This window comes from Furipterus horrens, unplaced genomic scaffold (assembly GCF_987537825.1).
Source record: "Furipterus horrens unplaced genomic scaffold, mFurHor1.1.pri manual_scaffold_8, whole genome shotgun sequence".
NCBI classification, from domain to species: domain Eukaryota; kingdom Metazoa; phylum Chordata; class Mammalia; order Chiroptera; family Furipteridae; genus Furipterus; species Furipterus horrens.
Window position 1 is genome coordinate 107,314,596 of NW_028327178.1, and position 25,162 is coordinate 107,339,757.

At 55.2% G+C, this 25,162-nt stretch overlaps 2 protein-coding genes across 4 annotated transcripts; one reads left to right on the forward strand and one right to left on the reverse strand.

Annotated features, from left to right (window-relative positions):
* Positions 1–961: 961 nt before the first annotated feature.
* LOC150003739 (uncharacterized) lies at positions 962–4,957 on the reverse strand. 3 transcript variants are annotated; one of them, XM_090286594.1, is made up of 4 exons: positions 4,321–4,957; positions 2,917–3,219; positions 2,510–2,596; positions 962–2,344 (listed from the first exon to the last, which is right to left on the reverse strand). In XM_090286594.1, exons 1-4 carry the CDS (start codon positions 4,556–4,558, stop codon positions 2,277–2,279), a joined length of 696 nt encoding a protein of 231 aa, XP_090142720.1. In that variant the 5' UTR covers positions 4,559–4,957; the 3' UTR covers positions 962–2,276. The 3 variants fall into 3 exon arrangements, 1 of the variants encoding a protein (XP_090142720.1); XR_016512798.1 differs by having other exon boundaries at positions 962–2,596; positions 2,917–3,736; XR_016512799.1 differs by lacking the exons at positions 2,917–3,219; positions 4,321–4,957 and adding an exon at positions 2,690–2,904 and having other exon boundaries at positions 962–2,596.
* Positions 4,958–5,032: 75 nt separating this feature from the next.
* Positions 5,033–14,298, forward strand: TFAP2C (transcription factor AP-2 gamma). The gene is made up of 7 exons (XM_090286595.1): positions 5,033–5,391; positions 6,991–7,476; positions 7,592–7,643; positions 8,773–8,989; positions 9,569–9,687; positions 11,639–11,783; positions 12,745–14,298. The coding sequence occupies exons 1-7, from the start codon at positions 5,344–5,346 to the stop codon at positions 13,028–13,030; spliced, it is 1,353 nt and encodes a 450-aa protein (XP_090142721.1). The 5' UTR covers positions 5,033–5,343; the 3' UTR covers positions 13,031–14,298.
* Positions 14,299–25,162: the final 10,864 nt, after the last annotated feature.

Here is a 25,162-nt window from a genome sequence, read left to right on the forward strand (position 1 = left end):
GTGTGCTGACCTTCGAAGAGAAGAATATTAATGGTCAAAATCCTAGTTAGGCCTTCAAACACACTAATTTTTCCTGTAGGTTTGTTTTCTGCCTGTTTCTGCCCCGAGCGGGGGCTCCGAGTGAATGTTTTACGTCCCCCGACACGAGCCTGTGCATGTGCTGACGGCACTTTTTGTTTTGAAAAATGTTAAAAAATTGTCCCTTTTCTGTCCACAGACACTTTTATCATAAAAGCCTCTTGGTGCATTTTACAAACCGTGCCTTGGAAGGCTATTGGAGACCCAAACTCAGTTTACCAGTAGGTGGGGTTGAAACCTGCCGTTTTTTCCTACCACCTCTTCATCTGCCCTGTAGGCACAGAGCGGTTGTGGATAAGCTCCCCACCGGTCTCCCCGGGGGGAGGGGGGCTTGGGGGTTTGCCGGGACAGGTGTGGTGCGGACACCGTATGGGACCCAGGTAACCCAACGGTGCAAACCCAATGTCCCCGCCGGCCTGGGCAGTCTAAGCTGGTGGTTTAGGCAGTACACGCGCGTGTGTCTGTGTTTCCAGCCTCCCTTGAGACTATTTTACTGGACTCTCAGCTGCTCGGGCCTTGTTTCTGACCTCCTTTCTTCGGGTAAATGCACGGATAACCGAGGTGCCAACCAGTCTCATCGGCATTTAAGGAAGACTCACTCCATCCTCATCCCCCCAACTCCAGGCGATTCAGGGCCTCTGGGTCAGTTTGACCTGGAAACCTGCGAGGTGCCTGAAGCCAGGTCAAAGCTACAAATGACAGCTGGGAATTCATAGAAATGTGACCAGGTTTGGCTCTGGAGACGCAATAATTTTAAAATGTCCTTCGGCAGAGAGAGGTAGAAGACACTTAAAACAAGTTCGTGGTGGAAGGAGCCCCAGCAGGCCTGTCACATCCAGGCACTGGGGGATGACCCACCCCCGCAGGAAGGCCGTTCTTTCCTGGGGGCGGAGGGCAGGGGAGGAGTAAGAGGACCTTTCAGGTGTGTCCTCCAATCGCGATAGCCCTTCTGCCTGGGGATCGCCCCCCTCCCCCTGCCGTTAATTAAATAAACGCTCAGAGCGCTTTACAGCACCGGACTTGGCCCTTGGGAAGCTCTGCCTTCTTGGCTCCCATTCTTAAATTCTCAGCTCCCTTGCGAGTTGAAGAGGTGGCGGCATGAATTTCCAGTTCCGAGGGGTGAGAAGAGAGGCGTTGGGTGGGGGCACGACTCCAGGGACCCACAGAGAGGAGAGGCGTGCGGGAGGCCAGCCTGCCAGGGGCGAGGCTGCGGCGGTGCGGGATGGGCGCCGGGGCGGGCGCAGGGTGGCTCGGGGAGGGCAGTGGGCGCCGCCCCGCGCCTGGCCGCAGTGGGCTTCTTCCTCGCCCGGCGGCCACCTGATAAATGCATTAAGGCCGCCGGGCTTAGCTGGCCTGGAACTGTGCGGTGGCCTAGGACGGCGAGCTCAGAAGGCCCGGGGGACCCCGCGCTCGCTCGGTAGGCCTCCCGCCTGCGCTCGGAGCGGGCAGGTTGCACCAAGATGGGGCCGGGGAGGTTAGTGCAGAGGTGACAGACACTCCGCAGCCCAGCGAGGCCTTCGGAGGGCGGGGGTCCCCCGGGGGCAGGGGAGGCGAGAGCCAGGCTGGTCTTCCAACAGGTCCCCGAGAGACGCTAGGGAGGTGGCTTTGAGGTGGCTGGACAACCGAAAATGCACCTTCGCCTGCTGAGAAATGGGGCGAGGGCAGGCAAGTTAGAGACTATACCCACGACCTCAGCGCTGGGCCAGCGCTCTGCAGAGGAGCGCCGGGGGCCCGACCTGGACCAGAGATGGGCGAGGGCCCTGCCGGGAAGCTGGGGTCCTACAGGCCTCTCGGCTCCACTTCTGGCTTTGCTCCTTTGGGGAAAGCAGACGTTTGCGCGTAAGAGCTGAAGGTTGCGGAGCCCCTTCCAACACGGTTTGGCGCCGGGCGCTCAGAGGGAGTAGAAAATGGAGTAGTGGGGCTGGACTTGGGTAGGACGAGAAGCATCCGTAGGCACGCAGTCGCGCTGTGCACGCGATTAGAACACGCTGCTATTTTCCTGTTATTGCTGATATTTTGAAGTGACTACGAACTGACGCATACAGCGCCTTGGGGAGTGCCCCTTAGTGGGTTCAGGCAGTTCGGGTGCTCTTCGGCAGTGTCCGTCCAGTGGGTTCCTTAGAGGGTAGGACGCACGAGTGGGCTCCCTCTTCCCGGGCTGCTGCAGGCCCGCCACTTGCTGCGGTCCCGGCCGGAGGTCACACTGTTTCGAGGGGCTGGACAGACATCTCGCAGAGGCCTCCCCTGCTGCTCGGGCTCCCTCTCCCTGGGGAGGGAAGAGGAGAGTCTCAGGCCAGCCCCAATCCAGCTCCACGCGCCCCGCCACCTGTCCCGGTTTGCGGCCCCGGGTCCGGAGCCCCGTATCCAGAGGCGCCGCCCACGCCTCGTAGGAAGTGGTGCACAGTTGGGGCGCTGCGGTCCTTGCAGGCACCTCGTCGCCTCCGGTCTCGGGTTTCCTGGGCCATCCAAGCGACGGGGGGCCTTGTTCCAGGGCTGCAACCTTGTGAGCGCTGGCTCCCTAGAGGGCGACAGAGGGGAGCCGCTAACAAACCGCCACCCCGATATACCTGATTATGCGAGGCTTGCCCGGGGATCCCCACGTTCTGTTTACAGTTTGGCGGCTAAGAAGCCCCGGAGGGTCGGGAGAAGAGTACCCTTCCCGGGGCGACGACTGCCCGGGCGCGGCCACGCAGTCGCGCGTCTTCGGGCGGAGAGGGGCGGGGGCTCCGGAGGGAGGCCTGTCTGGTTTGTGGGAGCCCTTCCCCAGCCTCCGCTCCTTGCCAGCCGCTCAGAGAGCAGTTGAGCTTTAAGAAGGGCTGAGGCTTCCGGCACCCTTACCGAGGCGCGCGTGCCTGGGTTCCCGCCCAGAAGCCGAGGGTGTGCGTGTTTGGGCAGGGTCTCCCCGGCCGGGAAGATTGAGGGCTTGTTTGAGCTGCCTTCCACACCCAGCGCGCGGAAGTAGCGATCTAGCTGGAGCGCGCGCCCCTTGGGAGACGCGGCAGCGCCGGGGTCCAGGGAGCTTCCTTGGGGATGGATGGCCTTTGCCAAGCGGCTCCGAAACTCGGGCTCCCTGAGCGGAGGCCCTCAGACCCTGATGGTCTCCCTTGGCTGGGAGGAATCTCCGGGTGGCTTCCGAGAGCGCTGCGGCGGGAAGGAAAGAAAGACAGTGAGCGTCTGGGGTGGGGGATGGAACTGTTCTGCTCAGCCCTGGCCCCAACCGGCCTGGGGGCCAAGCTGCCGGCGCAGACTAGACAACGTGCTCAGGCTGCACCCCAGGCCGGGTCTCAGAGTTAAGCGCGGGGCCGGAAGGCCCGGCGTGGAGGAGAAGTCCGAGTCACCGACCTGGAAGCCTGAAGCTCCCGAAGGAGGTGCCGCAGCCTCCCTGTTGGGAGTGCCGGGGACCCCACCCTTCCGCGCGGGGGGCGCCTGATGCGATTCCTGCAGGGCGCAGTTGGCCCACTGCCCCTACCCCTGAACACCCGGAGCGCTGCTCCTGCGGTTTGTTCTTTTACCCCCAGGTCCCGGTGTTTTTGGAGGCGAGGTGTCAGGGGTCGTCTGGGCACTGTCCTTTGTACTTTTCAGTGCAAAGCGCCCGGTGGTCTCACTTCAGGGTTCTTGTCCCATCTGGTCAGAATGATCACCTGGGATCTGCCTGCTCCTAGGGCGAGGGGGCGGACAGTTGCTTGGAGGTTGCCTGTTTTTATTTTAGGCCCATCTGAGCTTTAGAAATGCTAAAGCTCAAACAGCCCCGCGGAGGAGTGGGCGGGCGGTGGATGCAGCCTTCTGTGGATAGGGAGTAGCGTCCACTCCGGGCTGGGACGCCGGACTCACAGGTATTGATTACTGTATTCGGAATTCAATCCTAGTATTGCCCCTTCTCCGATTCCCTCAGAATGTTTAGCTCCCAGACCCAGCTCGGACGTCGCAACAAAACTCACCTCTCCGAGTTACCGACTTTCCCCCGGTAGTTAAAAAGGTCAGTTAAAATCACTGGCCCAATGGATTTCGTTTCTTTAAATTTAAAAATATATAGCCTGTTGCTTTCAAGTTTAGGTGGCAAATACATTTTGGGGGAGAGAGGCCGCGTTCATGTGGAAGGAAGTTTCGTTTTCCGTCTAAATCTGAGGAACTGGGGTGCTCACCTCTCCAGCGGGGACCCCTCTCCAGCCCCTCCCTCGCCCCCTCCCTCCTCTCTCTCCCCACCCCCCGCCCGCGGCTCTTGGGTCTTATTTGGCCCCGCACCTCTTTTCTCCGCGGAGCTGAGGCTTCTAAGTGTCTGGTCCGTCGCAGGCAGCTGCTGCGGAGCCGGCACTGGGCAGGGCAGGGCTGGGCGAGGGCGCACGGGTTTCCCCCGGGCCACAGCCCGCCGCGGAGATGCAGCTTCGGGCGGAGGCGGCCACTCTGGCCCTAGACCTCGGTGAGAGTGGAGCCCCGAGCCGCTTGGGGTAGACAGACTCCCCTGAAGGCCTTCCTCCCCCATCTCCTCGCAGGTAAAGGGCGGAACCGGGCAGGAGGGGAACGTCTCAGAGCGGTTGGGGTTCCAGTTGTAGGATCCCAACCTGCACTTCGTCTGGAGCGAGGAGGGGGAAACGTTTTAGGAGATAAGGGGACCCCAGCTGTTGAGACGCCCCGAACGCGGGGTCTCTAACTCAGCGTGACGCCTTTAGAAGATGGGGGAAAGCGCTCTAGGCGAAAGAGGGGGGCTTTTCGGTATTTGGACTCGGGTCCCCAGCTCGGCCAACCTCAGGTGTGCGCGTGCCGGGGACGGAAGGCGCGACGGGGCACCCTGGCTTCGCTGGTATGCGGCTCTCGGAGAGGGGCCGCCCACTCCTCTTCCAGCCCCCAGCATCTTGGGTCTTTGCGCTCGGCGCCGGCCCGGGGTGCGGGGCGGAGCTAGCCTGGGACTGGCTGGGGGCCGCCCCGCCCGGCGCCCGGGCCTTCGCGCCGGCCCCCGGGGAGGAGTTATGATAATTTCCTTCTCATTAAGGCACCCGGGTCCCCCGGCTATCGCCGGGACACACTGCGGGCGCGGCTTCCCGGGTCCCTGCCAGCGGCCTGTACGCCGGCGGCAGCTGCATCTACGCTCGCAGAGACGCGGATGATCGTGCAGTGACCGGTTCAGCGAGGCCCGCGCGAGGCGGGGGCGGGGGCGGCGGCGGCGGCGGCAGACGCCTGGTCACCGTGACCCCAATTTTGGATTTACCGCTGGGGGGGTGGGGGGAACCTGGATTTAACTGGCGCCTGTTTTGGGGGACGCAAGACGCCATGTTGTGGAAAATAACTGATAATGTCAAGTATGAAGAGGACTGCGAGGTGAGCTGGGCACATGGGCGCAGCCCGGCCCCGCCCGAGTCGCGTCCGGGAGGCCGGGGCCGCTGGACCGAGGTCGGGGGCAAGGGCGCAGGAGCAGCAAACAGGCACCCGCCGCCGCCTCTCCGTGGGACGGGTTCCACTTTTCCAGACACCCCCTAGTCCGTTCCTCTGGGGCCCCCTTCCCGAACCGGGCCTTTTCCTAAAGCTCTAGCCTCGGGAGCGGGGCCTGGAAAGAGAATGGCCAATCCCACCCACAAAGCTTATCGGTCGGTTTCACTCGAAGCAAAACAGCCCTTCCAGTTTTCTCGGAAGAGCGCCGAGTCTACAACCCTTCCTGAGACGTGGCTTTTACGCACGGACCTCCGTCCAAAGGGGTCGGACCCGGCGAGCCGCCGGTGCCACCTTTGCGGAGGCCCCTCCGAGGCGGGCTTGTCAGCCTGCCCCGCTACCTTCTAGGGGAAAGAAGAAAACTACATAAAAGTTTGGCTTTCAGGAGAAGTTGGGGGCTGGGGAGTGGGGGGGGGGGGGGTTCTGAGGCCAGATGGGGCCGTAAGCGCTTGGAGTGCTCCAGCCTGTCGGACAGGTTGGGCTAGAGTTTCGGAGAGTGGGAGGGAGGGAGGTGGCGAGCGGGAAGAGGAAGAAGACGCCGGTGGCGGGAGGCGTGCGCCCGGGCCCTGGGTGAGGGGAGCCGGGCTGGGGGCCCGCGGGAGCGCACCGCGCCCTGGGTACCTCGAGGGGGTGCCCCCGCCAGCAGCCCCGTGCTCTTCCGCCAGGGGGCGACAGTGCCATGTTTCTCCTGGTCCCCACTCCCCCGCGAACCCCGGAGCACCAGAGGACGCGTCCTTTAGGAATTAAGTTGGACTGCCGTGGGGCGAGGGGATGAGCGCAGGCACGGACGCCCAGTTTTCGGGGTCCTTAAGTCTCCCTCTGTGTTCCCATTTGTGGGGACACTGACTATGGCCAGGCAGGGCGGTCTTACTTCCTCCCCTCACTTGGGATACGCTAGCAGGGAGGGTAGCTCCAGATGCGGAGCGTTCTCTCCTGTTCCTTCTGGAGTTCCTCGGCGGCGCTGGGTGGCAGGCCCTGCTAGGGAGTGTCCCGCCGGGAGGTCTTTGTCCTGAGGGCGTGGAAGAGAAATTCCCCGGGGCGGGGGAGATGCGCACTGCCCGCGCTGCGCGCTCTATCCGCGCCCGCCGCCCCCCCACGTTCTTTCGCTCGGCGACGCGAACATGTGCGGGCTGGTGAGTGAGAGCTCTCTGCACCGCGTGCACCGCGTGCCAACTTCCTCCCGGGCCTGGAGCTCCCACTTGGTGCCTCGGAGCGCCTCGGACGTTGGAGCGCCCAGACTTTCGCCGCGGGGCTTTGAGGGCGCGCCTCCCCAGGTCTCTTCACCACCACTTTCCTTTTCCCACGCGACTCACAAAGGAATCCTCGGGACGCATTGCTCCTGGGTGCCCTCCAGCCCGCGGGCGGGCCCCGCGGGTTGGATCCGGGCCGGTGCATTTGCTTCCCCCGGGGCGCACGGCTCAGCGCGGTGACTGCGGCCGGTTCGCAGGAGCGGAGTTTCGTACTAACCGGGAGTCGGTTTCTCTCTGCCAGGATCGCCAGGACGGGAGCAGCAATGGGAACCCGCGTCTCCCCCACCTTTCCTCGGCGGGACAGCATCTCTACAGCCCCGCGCCGCCCCTCTCCCATAGCGGAGTCGCCGAATACCAGCCACCACCCTACTTCCCACCTCCCTACCAGCAGCTGGCTTACTCGCAGTCGGCAGACCCCTATTCGCATCTGGGAGAAGCGTACGCCGCCGCCATCAACCCCCTGCACCAGCCGGCGCCCGCTGGCAGTCAGCCGCAGGCCTGGCCCGGCCGCCAGAGCCAGGACGGCGCCGGCTTGGCCCCGCACCACGGGCGCCCGGCCGGCCTGCTCCCGCACATCTCCGGGCTGGACGGCGGCCCCATGAGCGTCCGCAGGGAGGGCTACCGCCGCTCGGACCTGCTGCTCCCGCACGCGCACGCCCTGGACGCCGCGGGCCTGGGCGAGAACCTGGGCCTTCACGACATGGGTCAACAGATGGAGGACGTGCAGGTGAGCGGCGCGAGGCTCCTGCCCCCGCCTGCCGGGACCGTTCGCCCGTAGACGGCCCTCGGGCCCTGCCCGGGCTCCCCGGAACTTACAGGGAACTTTGTCGTTTCTCCCCCAGATCGTGGACGAACAACACCTGCTTCTGCATGATCAGACTGTCATTCGCAAAGGTAGGGCCACGCGCGCGGCCTGTGAGCTGGCTACTGGGTGTTAACTGTGCTGTGCAGTTATTAAAAGTAATTAATTTAACGGCACGGTGGGGACATTTATGGTGGGAGGGACAGGAATATACGGAGGCAGGGGTGAGAGGAGAGGGGATTTCCTTCCCACCTAAATGAACAGGGGTAAGTTACTCCGTGAATGCGGGCGTGTTGTTACCATGTTAAAGGAAGTCTTCCAGCGGGAGTTAACGCTGGTGTAACTTGGGGGAAAACCGCACGACGTGCCTTAGCTGAGTGCTTGGTTCTGTGACAATTTTACTTGTCGAGTGAGTTGATGTGATTTTTATTGTCGATTTCAAATTTGCATATGGCAAGGATCCTTAATTCTGACCTGCAAGGAGCATTTTGAAACAGTCTGGCCTACCAAGTGTGGCCCTGAGAACAGCAGGCCTGGTGATCTGTCCGGGGCTGGGTTTGTGCAGGGCAGGCGGGAAGGGGATTTGGAAAATTGGATTATTGTACTTGGTGAGTGAGTGGCTTGCGGAATTAAGTTAAGTGCTGATGGGATTGCCAGCCTGGCTGTTTTGGGGATTGGCGCGGGCCTGAATTAAGGGCGGCTACGGTCTGTTACTTGAAGTTAAACTGCTTGAAATCAATGGGGGGAAAAGGATTAAAAAAAAAAAAAAAAACCCTCGGAAAGTAAACTGCATTTCCAAGTAAATTTATAACAGAACAGGTTTGTTTGTGTTTAAAAACGTACAGTGATTAGCTGCCCTGAACGTTTTGGCAAAGGATCTGAGTGTGTCCTGTGATTTGGGTTGTTTCTTGAGTAAGAAAAAAAAAACACCACCGTTTATTTAGCATCGAAGCAGTTTTTTGAAAACGAGTGTTCTAATTAAACAGATTTTTCACAAGTTACTAGAGAAAGAAAATCCTACGTGTTGGGATCCTGACTAATTACCTCCCAAGGTGTTAACTTGTGAATTTCAGATTCGATTATTTTTGAAGAACAAGGCTTTAAAAAATTTGCAGTGCTGTTTGTTTAATAAAGAGCTCTTTCCGCTTTGGTTAGTGTTTGGGAAAGGTCTCTGGCTTGGGTGGAGTCCTCAGGACCACCACTTCTGATCCTCATTCACAGGCCCCATCTCCATGACCAAGACCCCCATGAGTCTTCCCTGTCAGAAGGAGCTGGTGGGGGCTGTGATGAACCCCAGTGAGGTCTTCTGCTCCGTCCCTGGAAGATTGTCCCTCCTGAGCTCCACATCTAAATACAAAGTGACAGTGGCCGAAGTCCAGAGGCGGTTGTCCCCGCCCGAGTGCTTAAATGCCTCCTTGCTGGGGGGTGTTCTCAGAAGGTACATGGGGGCACATTCTGGGCATGGTGGCCTGAGTGGTTGAAGGGGACTATATGAAAGGACCAGAAAGTATTTTTAACATTTATGTATCTTTGAGACCTAACACTGAATTCTAATTGGCTCAGAGAGTTTTAATACATTTCTTCTCTTTTAGAAAGTGCCAAATGTAGAAAGAAGTGCTAAAACAGTGCTAACAAATTATCATTTTGGTTAGAATTTATTCCATGTATGAAGCGGTGGCCTCTGTATTAAGTGGAGAGAAGCACCAGGGTTTTTCTCCCCCCTGGGGAGTTCTTTGGAGCTGCTGTAGTTTTTACATGTGAAAATTTATCAACTCCAGTGCAGCTTACAATATTCTGTGATTTAAAAAAAAAAAAAAAAAAAAAAGGCCATGCTAACAATGAGTTTTGCATTTTACGGGAATTAATTAATGAGAACTCCCTGCGCTGTTGGATGAGGATCCACATAATGTAGAAGTCTTTGACAAATTTCAGTTCTGATGGCAGTTGAGGAATTTGGGCGGGGGGGTCTAAAGTGTGGTTTCTTGGGAATAGCCGCGACCCCCTTTTTTGTGCGTAGAGCCAAATCTAAAAATGGAGGCCGGTCCTTGCGAGAGAAATTGGACAAGATTGGGCTGAATCTTCCAGCCGGGAGACGGAAGGCTGCGCACGTGACCCTCCTGACGTCCCTCGTAGAAGGTCAGTGGCGTTTCCTGGTGCTTTTCGTGGGCTGTGCTGCACCTTACTATTTCTCAAGGAAACCTTCAAAACACCTCTTGGTTAGGAGTCGAGCCAGAGGGAGGTGATGTGGATTGTTGTAAGTTCGTCAGAATGAATTGCAGTGATATTATTGTCAAATACGTGAACATTTAAATATCTCTTCCGGGTTCTCCAGGAGATCAGGGAGAACAAGGAATGGGTTTTCCTAACCCAAGACATCACGCTATAGGGTGTCTCGACATTTCCTGTTAAATGAACCCGTGTTTGAAGATGCAGCCTCATCAATGAGTACACCTTTAAAAAGCTAGTTAGTACTTCCTGGCAGGCAGAAGCATGGTTTCTGGTTTTTGTAGTTGTGGAATATTGAGATTATTATGGTCAGCGGAGAGAAGCTCTGGAACGCAAGGAGATTGGCCCAACTCACAATTCCTTGGTTCATTTCCCCCCATCAAAAGGAAAGCGTATGGGGGCCCGCAGATGAGTCCCTCTCCCCAGTCCTAAGATAGTAGGAGGTGACATTTCAGTTCCTTGACTGGGTCTGCACTGCCGAACCTGGAAAGTAGCCAAGAATGCAATATAGCCTTTAAAGGGGGGAACAAGAAAAAAGTGAATTTTAATTTTATTTATATTCTAATGATTTTTAGAGAGAGAAGAAGCGGGAAGAGAGAGAAACATTGACTTGCTGTTCTACTTATTTATGCATTTGTTGGTTGATTCTTATATGTGCCCTGACTAGGGCTCGAACTCACAACCTTGGTGTATCTGGGCAACGGGCTAACCAACTGAGCTCGCAGGCCAGGAGTGAAGTGATTTTTAGAAAACAAAAGAAGCACATTTAATGGGCAGGGGAGAGTGGCCTGGCACGCCAGCAGGCTTATCCTGCAGCCTCCAGCCACCTCGAGCTCCTCGCCCAGTCAGCAGAGCCCTGGACTCTGGCCAGGGGAGACAGTGAGGGGTGCTGTCTCTCTAGCCAGGCAATCTTTTGAATACTTTCTTTCCCTGGTCTAATGGGTGCTAAAGAGCCTTGGCAGGGCCTTGCTCTGCCTTTTTAGGAGTGCCTTTGGAGGTCAGGGAAAGGAGCAAGGAGCTGCCCGTGAACTGCCTGCAGGGACCAGCTGTCTGCACGCAGCGTGGTGGGCGGGTTCTGTGTGCCCGGTGCAGGAGTGTGTCCCCCCTGGGTTTCCTTGCCAGCCTGGTGTAGGGGTGCTGGAATAAGAAAGTGCCAGAACAATGGTGCTCAGATTCTGATTCAGCAAGTCCGCGGAGGCAAGTGGGCGAGGGGCCACCATCTGGGTTTCTGAAAAGCTCTACCAGCCTTGCAGTGTGGTCAGCACCGAGCACCTCTGCAGGGGGAGATGGCCCCGTTGGGTCTCTCTCCCTCTGTTCCCCCAGTATCTTGGACAAAGGATGTGGGCAGTCCAAGCTGTGGTGATTGGGGTTCCTAACATTTCCAACAGGAAAATCACTCCTGCCTCCCTTTCTTAAAGAAGCATCCTAGAGACCGGTCCCCTTCAGTAGTGGGGTGCCCTAGTTTAAAAAGAAAGTTCCATGTCAAAGACTTGGGGACAGTTTCATGGAGAAGTGACTGGTTAGCGCTTGTCAAACATACTCATCTTTAAGTTTTCCTCCTCCACAGCAGGAGCTACTTTTTATTACCAAGACAGAAAGCACAGTGTGTCTCAAGATCTAGCTGGGCACTTCGGGCAGGGGACGAGGGGTCAGTGTCGTTCGGGTGCAGTTAAAAATGTTGGGGTCTGTGCTCCACACATCGCGGGATTTCACCCTCTGTTCCTAGGGGCGTGTACCTCCTGCCCCCCACGATTGCCGTCCCCGCCTGTGCTTTCATTTACAACGCATGGTGACCGGGAGAGGAGATGGCACAGCGTGGCCCTGGTGGCCCCCGCCACCCTAAAGTCTCTCCTGCTTCTAGGGGAGGCCGTGCACTTGGCGCGGGACTTCGCGTACGTCTGTGAAGCGGAGTTCCCCAGTAAGCCGGTGGCTGAGTACTTGGTCAGACCTCACCTCGGGGGACGCAACGAGATGGCCACGCGGAAGAGCATGCTGCTGGCCGCACAGTGAGTACCCGGGCTTCAGTCTGCTGGCTCCTGCTCTGACCTTCAAGCTGGGGGGCCAGCGCAGCCCCTGGTGCTTAACAAAGAATATGCCAGTTATCTAGGTTAGGTGGGGAGCAAATAATACTGCTTCTCCCTCTTCTCCCTCTTCTCCTTCTTCTTTTTCTTTTTTACAAAGTCAAATCCTTAAAAGAGCAGGTGAACGGAATGAACAGAATGCTCCGAGAATGAGGGTGGATTGAGCTGCTTAGCTCTAAATACTTCCACTACCTTTTCACTGTTGTATGTGCTTATCTTACAAAAATGTGTGGAAGAGATTGTATGTTTTGTCACATCCAGGGAGGGCTGTGAGCCTTCTGCCTCCCGGGAACCAGACTTCTGTTTCTTAAATGTCGTGGTGATTGGATTTGCAGGGGACAAGTGGGCAAATTAAATGCCTCAAACAGGACTTAGTGCGGCTGTGGGGTTTCTCCTAAACACCAACAGCAAACTGGTTTTAAAACCACAGGAAATGAAGCAGAGCTAGTCAGGGAACGGGGCAAAGGGGAAGAGGGGGGGCACAGTGAACCGGGCTGGATAAAAAGCGAGTCTCGGGGAAACTCCGAAGTGGTTTATTGGTTTGTTGAACTGACCTGGCACCAAACGTCCCTTGTCCTCCTGGTCTGGAATCCTGACCCCACCTAACGCAGCCCTGGTGACCTTGGCCGATGCCTGGGTTAGTGGGGTTAATCCTGTCATCTTCTAATTGCAGTGAGGATTAAATAAGATGGTGCTTGAAAGACCTGACTAGCACATAACAGGTGCTAAGTGCAGGAATTGGCCCTTATGTTGGTATGAGTTTCAAGCCTCCTGCTTTCCTCGCTCAGGCCAGAAGTCTTCCGATTGCCTCCCAGGAGCCATCCTCAAGGTAATCCGTCTTCTCCCAGTGCTAGGGTGGGCTCACAGGGGTGTGCTGTCTTCACAGGCAAGTGTGTAAAGAATTCACGGACCTCCTGAACCAAGACCGAACACCCAACGGGAACAACCGGCCCGCCCCGGTCTTGGAGGCCAACATTCAGAACTGCCTGTCCCACTTCAGCCTGATCACCCACGGGTTCGGCAGCCAGGCCATCTGTGCTGCGGTGTCTGCTCTGCAGAACTACATCAAAGAAGCCTTGCTCGTCCTGGACAAGCCCTACATGAATCCTGGAGACCAGAGCCCTGCCGATTCCAGCAAGAGCCTGGAGAAAATGGAGAAACACCGGAAATGAAATGGGCGGGAACAAAGGACTGCAGAGTCTGGAAGGGAAAGCGTTCCCCGCCACCGCTCTGGACCGGCCCCACAGGGGAACTCCTCTTGCCTGGGGGACAAGTTGAGTGTGTTACCCTCATTCCCATTAAAAAAGCCTCTGTCGATCTCCGGATCTTGACTTGACCATGACCTCTTGGAGTCCTTAGTATTTCTCTGGCGCTGAAGCGTTGGACATGTTATCGGAAGGTGACAATTGCTGGTTCTTTAGTCATTAAGCTTATGTTTTATTATTCTGAACCCCCATCTTCCTGTCTCTGAAGGGTGCTACAAGTTTTTGAACCTTTTCCATCCATCCCCTGAGCTAACAAAAAACGCCACACGCTTAGCTGTTGAGATATCAAATTTGATGTGATTCAAATCAGCGATAACTTGCAGTGTTAAGGAAAGTCCTGGCTTTCGTGCCCACTAAATATTTATCTTTAAAAAATATTTATCTAGCATTTTTCAGATATCAAATCCTACCGATGGTAGGAGGCAGAGTACCGGCTTAGCAACTAATTAATAGGTGTTATCGGACACACTTACAAAAAAAAAAAAAAACCCTTGTTCAAAGGAGGCCGTTGGGTTTCACAAAACTTGTAGAAACAAAGCCTGCTGATGATTTTATGTTTGTTGTTGTTTTTTTTTAACTTTGAAAATTAACTCTTCAAATGAGAGATTCTTTGGAATGGCATGTTCCTTTAAGGTACTGAAGCTTTATTTGCATATTTATTTCACATCTTGGTGTTGGAGTAAACTTGAAAAGGGTTAGGCCTGAAGCGTTTGGGCTGTCTGTCATGCCCAGTCCCAGAGGAAGCGCTGTTGGTTGGAGAAGCGGTGTGTCACGTGTACAGATTTTATTTATGCATAATTTAATCGGGTCTGTAAATACGGGTGCACTTCTTAATGCCTTTTTTGAGAAATGGGGTTCTGTTTTAATAACTTAAAGGTGGTGGGGCTTATCTAAAACACAGCCTGAGGTTTTATTCACATGCACACGGGGTTATTAGGAATTAGGATCCTGCGCTCTCTGTCCTTGGTGCAAAAGATTCTATTTAATTGAAGCTGTCTCTGTTCACGAAGCAATAACTGAGTGTCTCATTCCTGCTGGGCTGATCTCACACAGGAGTGTGCTGTGCTGTGCAGTGCATGGGGTGTCCTGGAGATTCGGAATGGACTCCGTGCCTGTAAATGTTCACAAATTTCATTGTGTATACGATACCTGTACAATAAAAAGTATTCTCGATAGACGCTGTGACGGTCTGGTGGTAACTTGCTGGTGGGAGGTCTTGGGGCCGAACTGTGGAGGGTGGGACCGGGCTTAGTTCCCGGGACTGAGTAGGAAGGTTTAGGCCCAGGGGAAGTCACAAATGCCATTTTCTCTCCCCCGCGGGACTGCTCAGCTGCCCCATGTTCTGTGCCTGCCCGTGGCGCTCAGCTGCGCCCAGGACCATCCTCCTCGTCCAAGGGGTGTTGGGAAGTGTGTGAGGAACAGTTTATTGACAATAGAGGCACCAGCAGTTTGGGATAACGTCTCTTGCGTAAGGCTGGCTTGTTGAGAAACACTGTACTCTTCTGTCCGACGCCACCTCCGAAGACTGAGAATGGGAATGATTGTAGGCACTCCCTGGGCAGACGTCCCTTAGGAGGACCTGGCATTCCGTCAAATGTAAGCCGCGGAGGTGCGGGCTCTGCCTTTTCACCCATCGACGGTGCCCACATTTGGAGACGCGGCCCTGCGAATCTCCCCGGGGCGGGCCGACCATTTTGTCGGGCGGTGAGATCAGAGGTGGGGTCTCTGCAGTCCGCATGGAGAGCAGGAGTGTCCGGCAGGGCTGGCGCACTTGCTGGGTGTTTGGAGGATCTTGGATGCACGCCGCTGGGACTTGATTTCAAGTTGAAATGGCCTGGCATGTCGTCCAGGAAGTGATGTGTTTATAATTTGGCGTGAGTGGCTGGGCTTCAAAGGGACGTGGGGGCAGAGGATTTTGCACATTGGATAAAGGCCTTGGCTTCACCTCCAGTGGCCTAACCCTTAATGCACAGCGCCGCCAAACGCCGGCGATTCCTGACTTCGCTGGCATTGGATGTTCAGTAATTAAACTCTGCCAGCCTAATACTTCGCATTTGGCAGCCTGTCCTTGGCCACGGGACGTTCTCATGCAGTTGGATTCATCGGGTCGACGTGTCAAAATCGCAGCTGCTTGGCTTCAGAGCAGCGTAAAGAAGTCTTCTGTTGGCGGTTATTTCTCAATCCAGGCATGAGGGATACTAGGTGTTAAAAGGAAGTCACGGGGACAAAGGGCCGAAGGGGGAGGGCAGCTTTGTTATCAGCGCCTAAACCTGCTTTTGGAGCTTTTCGGAGCTGTGCCGCATCCCAGGGGAGGCCGCGTTCTGGAAACGCCCCAAAGTCAACCGAGGCTCGGAGTGAGTCAGGAGCGGAGCTTATCCTGGCTCAGCATTCACTGCTCATTCCCACTTGGAGTCCGCAGGCGGCCGCTGACGTACCCGGGCCCGGGGCAGGGAACAGCGGCATTTTCTACCCAGCACTGGAGCTGGGACCATGCAAAGCAACCGGGTCCCCTCCGAAGGTCCCCCCTGAAACGCTGGCTGCCTCAGCTTCCCCACTTCCTGCAGAGAAGGGGCGTCTTCTGATGGCTCTGGGTGAGGCAGGGGCCTCAGGCTGGTAGACCTTTGCCCCCATTGGCCAGGGTGGCTTCTGTTTCCAGCCCGAGTTAGTGAGATGGCAGGTCTTTCTTCTTTTTCCCCTTCAGCCCGTGCTATCGGGCTTTTCATTCAGGCACGTGACACCCTGAAGGCTGTGCCCTGCGGGAGAGGGAATGAAGGTTCTTTTTCCCCCCCGGGGCGCACCGAAGGGGAAGCCGCCATCATCCGAAGGCACGCAGCGAGGATTCTGGTTAAGACAGAGATGCCTCGGCGGGACCGTGTGTCTGGGGCCTAGAGACATGCCCAGCCAGGCACCTGGCACCTTGACGATGCCCCTGCCTTGCAGACAGCACATGTTCAGGGTCCCTGGGAGGTCAGGGGGGTGTTTCAATAGCTCTTCATGGTGGTTTTACCTTCCATGTGCGTACAGTTCACATTGAGGGTGAGGGAAGGGACCATCGGTCTTTTTCTCATTTTCAACGGTCCCATAACAATGGCTGTCATTCTCCGGGGCGCTTAGTGTCAGGGTGAGCCCTGAGACCTGAAGTTGCTGTGTGGGAATGTTAAACCAAACAGGAGAGGGTCACGGGTGGGTGAGAGACGGAGAGACTCCTCTGAAGGCTTGGCGGTGGGGTGTCAGGGACCCTCTGCCTCGTGTCCTGGGGGAAGCATTGGGTACCAGCTGTGTGTATCCCGTAGAGGTTCCTGCCGCTGCTGAGGACTCCTGAGGAGTTCTCCAGTCTTCTCCTTGTGCGGGGGCGGAGCGGTTTCATAAGGTGGCACTTTAATTTGTCTTCCTTTACAAGTCGTTGGAGAACCTGGGAAGCAGCTAAGGGGTCACAAAAGCAAGAGGTTCCTCTAAGTGAGCTTTCAGGCAGTGACCCCCAGCGGACGCGCTGCGCTCCGCAGCTGCCCAAGCTCAGTGGGCCGCAACCGGGTTGGCTTTGGAAACCTCGATGCTGCGACGCACAGGTGTGCCCTGCCCAGGGCCATCGCGTCCTCAGTGATAACGGTCACGGTCGTCTTCCCTGTCTCAGACCTCACTGTACCGAGGGTTTCTCTTCCAGCGGACAGTCTTCCATTTGCGTCTCTGAAACTCAAAGGCCACGGTGCGGGGAGGCTTGGTGATACTTGGAGCCATCAAAACATGGCCCCTTCCTGGGTTGGCCAACCCAGGCTGGCATCATGCCCATGGGCCCCTGATACCAGGCCTAGCGCGCCTTGAACGTCTGTGTCCGCTAGTAACGTGGAACGGAGTCTTCTGCAGAAACAAACTTGACTCCTTGATTTTAAAACGTCACTGTGACATCAGAGCGCACAGCCTGGTGGAACGCTCGGTTAGTTTTGGCACCGCCACCCGCTGCTGGATAACATCTTGATGAAGGGAGATGAGAAGAAAGACAAGGAAAGTCAGTAGATTTGAAAGGCCTAGTTCCAGGGACCTCTTCAAGGAATAGCTTCTGTGAAAACGTGGACAAAGTCAAATCGCAGTGGCTGTTTTTTCTCATAGGTTTTTCCTTGTGGCTTCTCTCCATTTCCAAGGGAAGGTCTTGGCCTGAAGGAATGACGGTCCCAGGGGAGAGCTGGGTGGGTTGAAAGGGGTATCTTGGTATCTGGCCCACCAGGGAGTGGAAGCCTTCGGGACATCATGGGTGTTAGGAGTTGAATTGTGTCCCCGTAAAGCTACACAGTCACGTGAGGGAAGAAGGCCACGTGACAACAGAGACAGACTGGAGAGTGACAGCCCTGAGCCAGGGAACACCAAGCATGGCCAGCCGCCCCCAGAAGGCTTCTCCCTTGCAGATTTCGGAGGGAGGCCTACGCTGCCCTTGTCTTCAGCTGCCGGGTCTGTGGTCCTCGGTCACGGCTTTGCTGCGGAACTGACACAGTGGGAAAGTACTTTTTCCTGTGTTCTTTTCCTCCCACTGGTCTCTCTGCGGCTTCTTTTCCAGACACGGGTGTTCTGTGGTCTGCGCTCATGTCACGAAGGTTCTTCACCGTTAAAGGAAGCGTCCTTCCCCCACCTGTTCCTTCTCAGCCACGCTGCCGCTCGCTACCGCTTCCTGCTGGCCAGGGCGTTAGCCAATAGCCTGACCTTTCGGCTTTGGCGGAGGGGGGGGGGGCACCCCAGCATTTCTGTCCAGAGCAAATCCTGAACTCTGGGAGGTCCTTTTTGCTTCTCTGTTCTACTTGTTTGTTTCATTTCACTGGGTACCTCTGGGTACCCCAATACTGACCCCTCAGAGCAGTCACCAGAGGCCTTTGGAAGGATTATATATGGATGCTTCTCTGCCTTTGACCTACTGAATCAGAAATTCTGGGTCTAGGATACAGGAATCACAAGGGCACTGTGTGGTTCAACTGTCTGGCTCCTCCAGTATAGACCTTTGGGCCCACCAGGGCAGGCAGCATGTTGGTCTTACACTCCACGGCCCCCCGTGCCCAGCGCAGGGTGTTTGCTCCCTGCGTGTCTGTGGTGACTCGTGGGCTGATGCGTGGGGCTAGGGTGGGTGTCTGTGTGGTGTGGTCCCTGCAAACAGCCCTTCCCTGGAGCCTCCTCACTGCTGAGGGCCACGTGGGTGTCCAGAGCTGACCCACCAGCAGGGAGACCATCTTCTGGTCTCTCGAGCTAAGCTGATGCACATGGTAAGCATAGAAGAGGGGAAGGGAGGGAGAAGGGGAGGGGGAGAAGCGTGGATGTGGGAGAGAAACATCCATGTATGGTCGCCTCTCACACGCCACCAGCCGGGGACCTGCCTACAACCCAGGCCTGTGCCCTGACTGGGAATCGAACTGACAACCTTTTGGTTCGCAGGCCGGCGCTCAATCCACCGAGCCGCACCAGCCAGGGCCGGCATAACATTTTTTAAAACAAATATACATTATTTTCATAAGTAAAAGAACTGACATAATATATATATATATATATATATATATATATATATATGCATGAAAAAATGTGAAGTGAATAAATGTTTAAAGAAATGAATAAAAGGAGTCCATGCAAAGTACCGGAGAGGGAGGAAAAGACCCACCACCCCAGCAAAGGGTCCCTAACTTTGGGTTCGGAGCTGAGGTTTCTCCCCCGAAGCAATTTCCTGGAGGAGAGGAGGCCGCCCCTTCTGGTTCTCTTCCTCTGCGGCCTGAGAATCGTTATTTTCTGTGAGCAGAAGACATTGCTCCACTGCTCCTTCCCCGCAAGACAGAAGTTCCGCAGTACAAGGCACCCGCCGTTGGAGAAAGCCTTCAGAGAGGCAGAATTTCTCAATTCTCGGCACTGCTTCTGTTCCCTCCAGTGTCGCTGACTGGCTCTGGCTGATGACGGAATGAGTTCAAGTGTCACAAACAGTTTTTTTTTTATTGTTGACAAAAATAATAGACATTACGTGCCCTTACACACTTAGAATACCTTTGGGAGGGCAGAGGAGACCCGCCGAGAGGTTCCTCGGGGCAGGGGGACAGACTTTTTGCTCCTTTTGTCCAGTGTGAATGTCTTAACTTGTGTGTGGTCAAAAAAACAAAACCTGCTCTCAAACCTAGAAAAACATGAGGTTTAGTAAACACACACGCGCGCGCACGCGCGCGCGCATACACACACACAATTGGTGCTTACTGTAAAACAAAGAACCTATAGAGAGAAAACACCTGCGTTGTCATTTAATTCCCCTATAACCCTGTTTCAGCACATTTAACAGGTGAGGCACTGGAGGTCCCGGCAGAGCATCCAGGGTGCCTAGGAAGGTAGCCTCCAGGGACCTCCCGTGGGGCCAGGTGCCATGGTGCCCCTACGCAGCACGCACTTACGTACCAAGCCCTCAGCATGCCGGCCACTGTTTCAGACACTTCTCCCAGCAACTGTAGGGGGCCGGCACAGAGCCCCCATTGCACAGATGGGGGAACCGAGGCACAGGGCTGCTGTGAGTTGCCTGCTTGGGGTCCCTCCCTTGGTAAGCGGGATGGTCCCTGGAGGCAGGCAGCCACAGGAAGGTCACTGGGAAGGTCTCCGGGCCCCTCAGTGTCCTGGCTGCTAGGAAAAGCTAGCGAGAGACAAATATTCTGAGTGATAAATGCTCCACATCACGCCAAGGGCTTGGTTCAGCACCTGGTACCCAGTAAGTGCTCAATAAAACTTGGTCTTGAGCTCTTTTTGAATCGAGGGGAATGGAACAACCCCAGCTCTAAAGAGGGGGAGGGGAGAGTGAGCAGGAAAGGAAGGGGGGTAGGGAAGGGAGCGGGGAAGGCGGGAAGCCCCCAGGTGACCCCCGTGTTGCGCCCTGCCCCTCCCACCCTTTGCGGAGCAGCTGGGAGGTGGGGCTCTGGCCCAGCTCAGGGTCCCTGCTCAGGCTCCGGCTCCGTGGTGTGGACTCAGCCTTCAGGGCTCCTGTTACCATGCCGCCTCCCTCCCATGGCTCCTCTTCCTGCCTGGAAGGTTTCTTCCACCTCCTACGGCCTCACCTGCTCATCTGGTTCTTAGCCAAGCCTCACCTCGTCCATCACCTCCTCCTGGAGCCTTCCCAAGCCGAGGCTGGCTTAGGTGTCCTCTCGGTTCCCGTCACACCTCTTGTCACACTGTGTGGTGACCAGCTGTGTTGCATCCGCCCCCTGCAGGCTCCTGCTATCGAGGAAGTCCCTGTGGGCTGTTCGTAGCTGCGCCCCAGTAAGCAGCCGGGGGTCTGGCTTGCAGGAGATGTTCAATAAATACCCACGGCGTGAATGAATAAACCCGTTTGTACTAAAAGGTCAGGAGCTGCTGAAGTGAATCTGTCAGGACAATTGAGGCATTCTTCCATCCATCCATCCACCCATCCATCAGTCCACTCATCCGCCTGTCCTCCCATTCACCTGTCCATCCGTCCGTCTGTCCATCCGTCCATCCATCCATCCATCATCCACCTGTTGATCCACCCACCCACCATGCTGCTCCCTGGATACGTACCAGTGAGCCAAAGCTGCCCTGGACCCTGCCTTGTGGAGCTCGCCATCTGTTAGGGGCGCCAGCCCTCAGTCCAACGATCACACGCGTGGTGGCCTCTGCGTCAGGGGACGATGGCGGTCATGGAAATGTCGCTGCCCGGGAGGCAACCAATCTATGCATCTCACACATGAATGTTTCTCTCCTTCTTCCTCCCTTCCTTCCCGTCTCTCTAAAAATAAGTAAAATCTTTAAAAAAATAAAATAAAATAAAATAATCACTTTACCTGGAGAATGGACCGCAGTGGGTAGGGGGCACGCAGCCAGGGGACGGCGATAGTGCACCGTCCCAGCTGCTGGGACCCACGGTGGAGAGAGCTGGGGAACCTTCTGAAGGCGGGGCTCCCAGAACTTGTAGCTGAGTCAGATGGCGCGTGCGCGTGGGGTGAGAAATGGAGAGGGGTCATGTGAAACTCCTAGGACTGAATCTCAGCAAAATTTACTGGGATGGGGAAGACTCCGTAGACCAGCCTTGTGCAAGTCAGACCCAGCAAGTCGGTCTCAGGGAAGGGAAACCCCGTGGAAGCTGCCCTCAGCCGCTTTTAGCTGGTACCCACGCAGCTGAAGCGGGGCCCCTGGGGCTGGCCCTTCCCTGCAGGGGGGCTGTGTTGGAGCTTCCACGTGAATGTCCTGGGCTCCATATGGTTCTGAAGCCTGACACCTCCAGATGCCCTAACACCGTAGGAAAAGGAACGGCAGGAATGCGATGCTGGGCGGGGCCGGCATTATTTGTTCAAAAAGTAAAATTCCTCAAGCTTACAACCAGAGGAGGTGGGGCTCATTAGCACCTTATTGACTGTCAGCACCTGAAGGAGCCTTAGAGGTCATTGGCCACGCCACTGCTTGGGGAGGAAATCCTGGTCTATATGGTAAATTATGTTTACGCTCTTCAGATAGTTACTTTTTAAAATTAAAATAGTCCTCGGTGTTGTTTATCGAGCACTTATTATCCACTGGGGTCTAGGTCAAATGTTTTCCATTCATTATTTCATTTCAACCTTCCGAATAACCTTGCAGGAAGATGCTACCATTCTCTGCCCGGAAAGTGAGGCTGAGCGTGACGGTCCCACATCACAGCTGAGATGCGGTCCCAAAGGCCTCCAAACTGAAGCCTCTAAGATCACTTGTTTTTCCACCCTCCTGTTTCCAGCTGACAAAGCAAGACCCAGGTCGGAGTCATGGTGTCACCAAGACAAGGGACAAAGCTAAGAGGAAGTGAAGGTTCCTGGCCCAATGGCATGTGTGCACCTCTGTGGCTCCATGCTGGCCCCCAGAGAGAATGAGCTAAGAAATGCTTCCAGCGGTGGGAGGCAAGGGCTGGATCTGGTTTGCCAAATTGGAGTGCTATATTCTTGTTCGTATACATTTTTTAAAAATTGATTGGCATGGGGAGAAGGGGAGAGAGAGAGAAAAAAACAAATGTCATTTTGTCAATCCACTTATTTATATCTTCATTGTTGCTTCTTGTATGTGCACTGACCGGGGATCAAACTCACAACCTTCGTATATTGGGACTACGCTCTAATCAACTGAGCTCCCCGGCCAGTTGGTATACTATATTCTTAATTTTTTGCTAGTCTGATTGATAGAAAAATATCGTGTGAGTACACTGAATACATTTAAAAGAAACATACCTAATGTGGGTGGGCCACACACACTCCCTCCACAGTGATCTTTAATGGAGAAGCTTCAGGTCCTGGATTTCCTCTATTTTACTTTTTAGTGAAATTCATTCATTCATTCATTCATTCGCTCATTCATTCATTCCATAGGTCTTTGAACTCAATAGTGCCTGTTGGGTGCGAGGCAGTGTTCTAGGTGCTGGGGACACGTCAGGAAGAAATCTGCCCTCGTGTGGTACGCTCCCGTGGGGACCCAAACCGTGAACGCGTGGGTATGTAAAATACGTTGAATGTTCAATGGTGAGAAGACCTTTGGAGGAAAATTAAAAAGTGTTGCATGAGCGCCCTGGCTGGTGCGGCTTGGCGGGGTGCTATCCGCGAGCCCAAAGGTTGCGGGTTTAATTCTCAGTCAGCACGTGACTAGGTTTTGAATTTGGTCCCCAGTCGGGGCTCGTATGAAAGGCAACCAATCGGTGTTTTTTTCTCTCGCATCAATGTTTCTCTCTCTCTCTTTCTTCCTCCCTTCCCCCCTCTCTCAAATCAATCAGCCTGTTCTTGGGTGAGGATAAAATAAAAAACAAAACGCAACAATGTTGCATTGAAAAGGAGAGGGAGGGACCTGGGCGGGGAGTGGTGGTCTAGGAAAGCGCACAGCAAGTGCAACGGCCTGGAGCGGGGCTCACGCCTGGTACATGGAAGGCGCAGCCGGGAAGGCTGAGCCCAGACTGCAGTGACCGAGTGCAGTGACCGGGAGGACTGCAGGAGCTCGTCCCTTTTTGAAAGAGCCGTACCTTTAGCTCCTGCTGAGGTGGGGCCTTCGAGGGTTTACACAGAAGACGGACCGAGCCTGACTTATTTTCGGCAAGGCCGCTTTGGTTGCTACATTGTAAATAAACGGTAGGGGGTCAAGTTCAGAAACTTGGACACAGTTTGGAGACTACAGCAATCATCAGATAAGAGACGGAGGCTTGGGGTAACAAGTTACATAGTGTCTCCCCAAATTCGTGTCCATCTGGACCCTCAGAATGCGACCTTATTTGCACAGAGAGTCTTCGTAGATGTATTTAGCTAAGGGTCTTGAGACAAAGTCACCCTAGATTTGGGGTAGGCCCTAAAGCCAATGACTGATATCTTTATAAAAAGGAGAAGACACAGGAAGGGACACCCCCCCCCCCCCCCGGGAAGATGAAGATGGACGCAGAGAGGTGAGTGGCGCTGCCAGGAGCCAAGGAGCTGAGGAGCCACCAGACGCGGGGAGAGACGAAGAGGGGTCTCCCTGTCGGAGCAAATCTGGCCCTCCTGACGCCTCAGCTTCGCATTTCTCGTCTCCAGGACCCTACAGAAAACACAAGTCTCTGTCGCTTTAGCGGCCAAGTTTGTGGCAACTTGAAATTAAATGTACTTGTGCTTGAGAATTGATCAGAGTTGGGATGTATTTTGACGGTAGAACCAAGAGGACTCGCTCATGAGTAGGATGGGATGTGACAGAATGAGAGGTGTCCGGGCTCGTCCGAGGTTTCTGTTCTTCGTATCCGGGAGGGTGTCTGGGGGTCAGGGGGGCCATGGGGGAGGGGCCCACGATGTGTATCAGACGTCTAAGCAGAGGCCACCCGGAGACACGTGCGTTCCCCTCGGCCCTTTATTTCTGTCTGCTCCCCACCTCTCTCTTTTGTTTTTTGTTTTGCTGGAAGGTGCTTCTTGAAGATCTTTCTCTGTCAATGCATAGAGAAATGCCTCACATTTTGGGGGGGCCGTATAGTATCCTGCTACATGGTTGGGCCATCTTACTTAACCGGAATCGGGCATACTGTCAAGTGATTAAATGAATGGAACGATGTACCACTGCTCTTTCTTGACAAATATTTTTTGAGCGCTTACCGTGTGTCTGCCCCAGGAGGAATCACTTCACGAGGGAGGTCACAGGTTCAGATCTGTCCCCTTCCGTGAAGTGGGGTTGCTGTATTATCTAAAGAGATACCCACACAAAGCCCCACCTGTGGGATTTTGAAGCTGGCATCCGACACATGACATCATCTGCTACCATTTTTCATCGAACCCTGTTCCAGCAGCCCGAGTCCAAGGGAGGGGTCTCATTTACCTCTGCAGATGACATTCCAGGTTGTCCCAGGACAGACTTTGCCGTCCACTATCCAGGGATGGAGAAGGAGTCCTAGACTTTGTCCTGTAGGTAGAGCAATCCACGGTTCAGGTGGTGAAAGCTTCTGCCCACACAGAGCGGACCAGCCCAGACAGCCACGCCCCAAAGGGCAGAATCCCCATGCAGCCAGAAGCGTACCCCTGTTACTGGCTCTGCGATGTGTGGGTGAGTCTGCCTGGTGGTGGTTTCTGAGGAAGGACAATTACATTAATTGAGCCTTTCAGGAAATGGTCCCTGAAGAGAGGCAAGAAGACTTTAATTATTGGCCTGCCTGCAATTAGAGTGCGATCCCATGTTTATGAACCCAGGAGCATTTCACCAGACCTGCCGCTCCTCACTTGTAGCTCCCAGAACAGACACAAGATAGGACAGGTTCCAGAATTTAGGGTAGAGGCCCTGCTGGGTCTAGTTTCAGCTGAAACCATTTAGCTGCTCTTCCTTAAAAATTTCAGACTGTGATATAGGAGATTTTCTTATATGTGCCCTGACCGGGGGTGGGGTGGGGGGGTGGGGGGGTGGTTGTGAAGCCCACAACCCAGGTGTATTGGGGGGGCGGGGATGACACTTTAACAAGTGAGCTACGCAGCCCCAGCTGACCCTGGAATTTTGAAATTATCTTTCAGTAAATCTCTACGGACTCCGCATTATCAGTTCGTCATTGATAAGGTATTTATTGAGCATCTACTATGTGCC

Coding starts and splice junctions, on each gene's coding strand:
- LOC150003739 (XM_090286594.1), bottom strand. CDS start 4,558: ATGGGGGAGGAAGGCCTTCAGGGGAGTCTGTCTACCCCAAGCGGCTCG. Junction 3,220..4,320: donor CAGCTCCGCGGAGAAAAGAG/GTGCGGGGCCAA, acceptor TTCCCGCCGCAG/CGCTCTCGGAAGCCACCCGG. Junction 2,597..2,916: donor ACCCAGGCACGCGCGCCTCG/GTAAGGGTGCCG, acceptor GTCGCCCTCTAG/GGAGCCAGCGCTCACAAGGT.
- TFAP2C (XM_090286595.1), top strand. CDS start 5,344: ATGTTGTGGAAAATAACTGATAATGTCAAGTATGAAGAGGACTGCGAG. Junction 5,392..6,990: donor AGTATGAAGAGGACTGCGAG/GTGAGCTGGGCA, acceptor TCTCTCTGCCAG/GATCGCCAGGACGGGAGCAG. Junction 11,784..12,744: donor AGCATGCTGCTGGCCGCACA/GTGAGTACCCGG, acceptor CTGTCTTCACAG/GCAAGTGTGTAAAGAATTCA.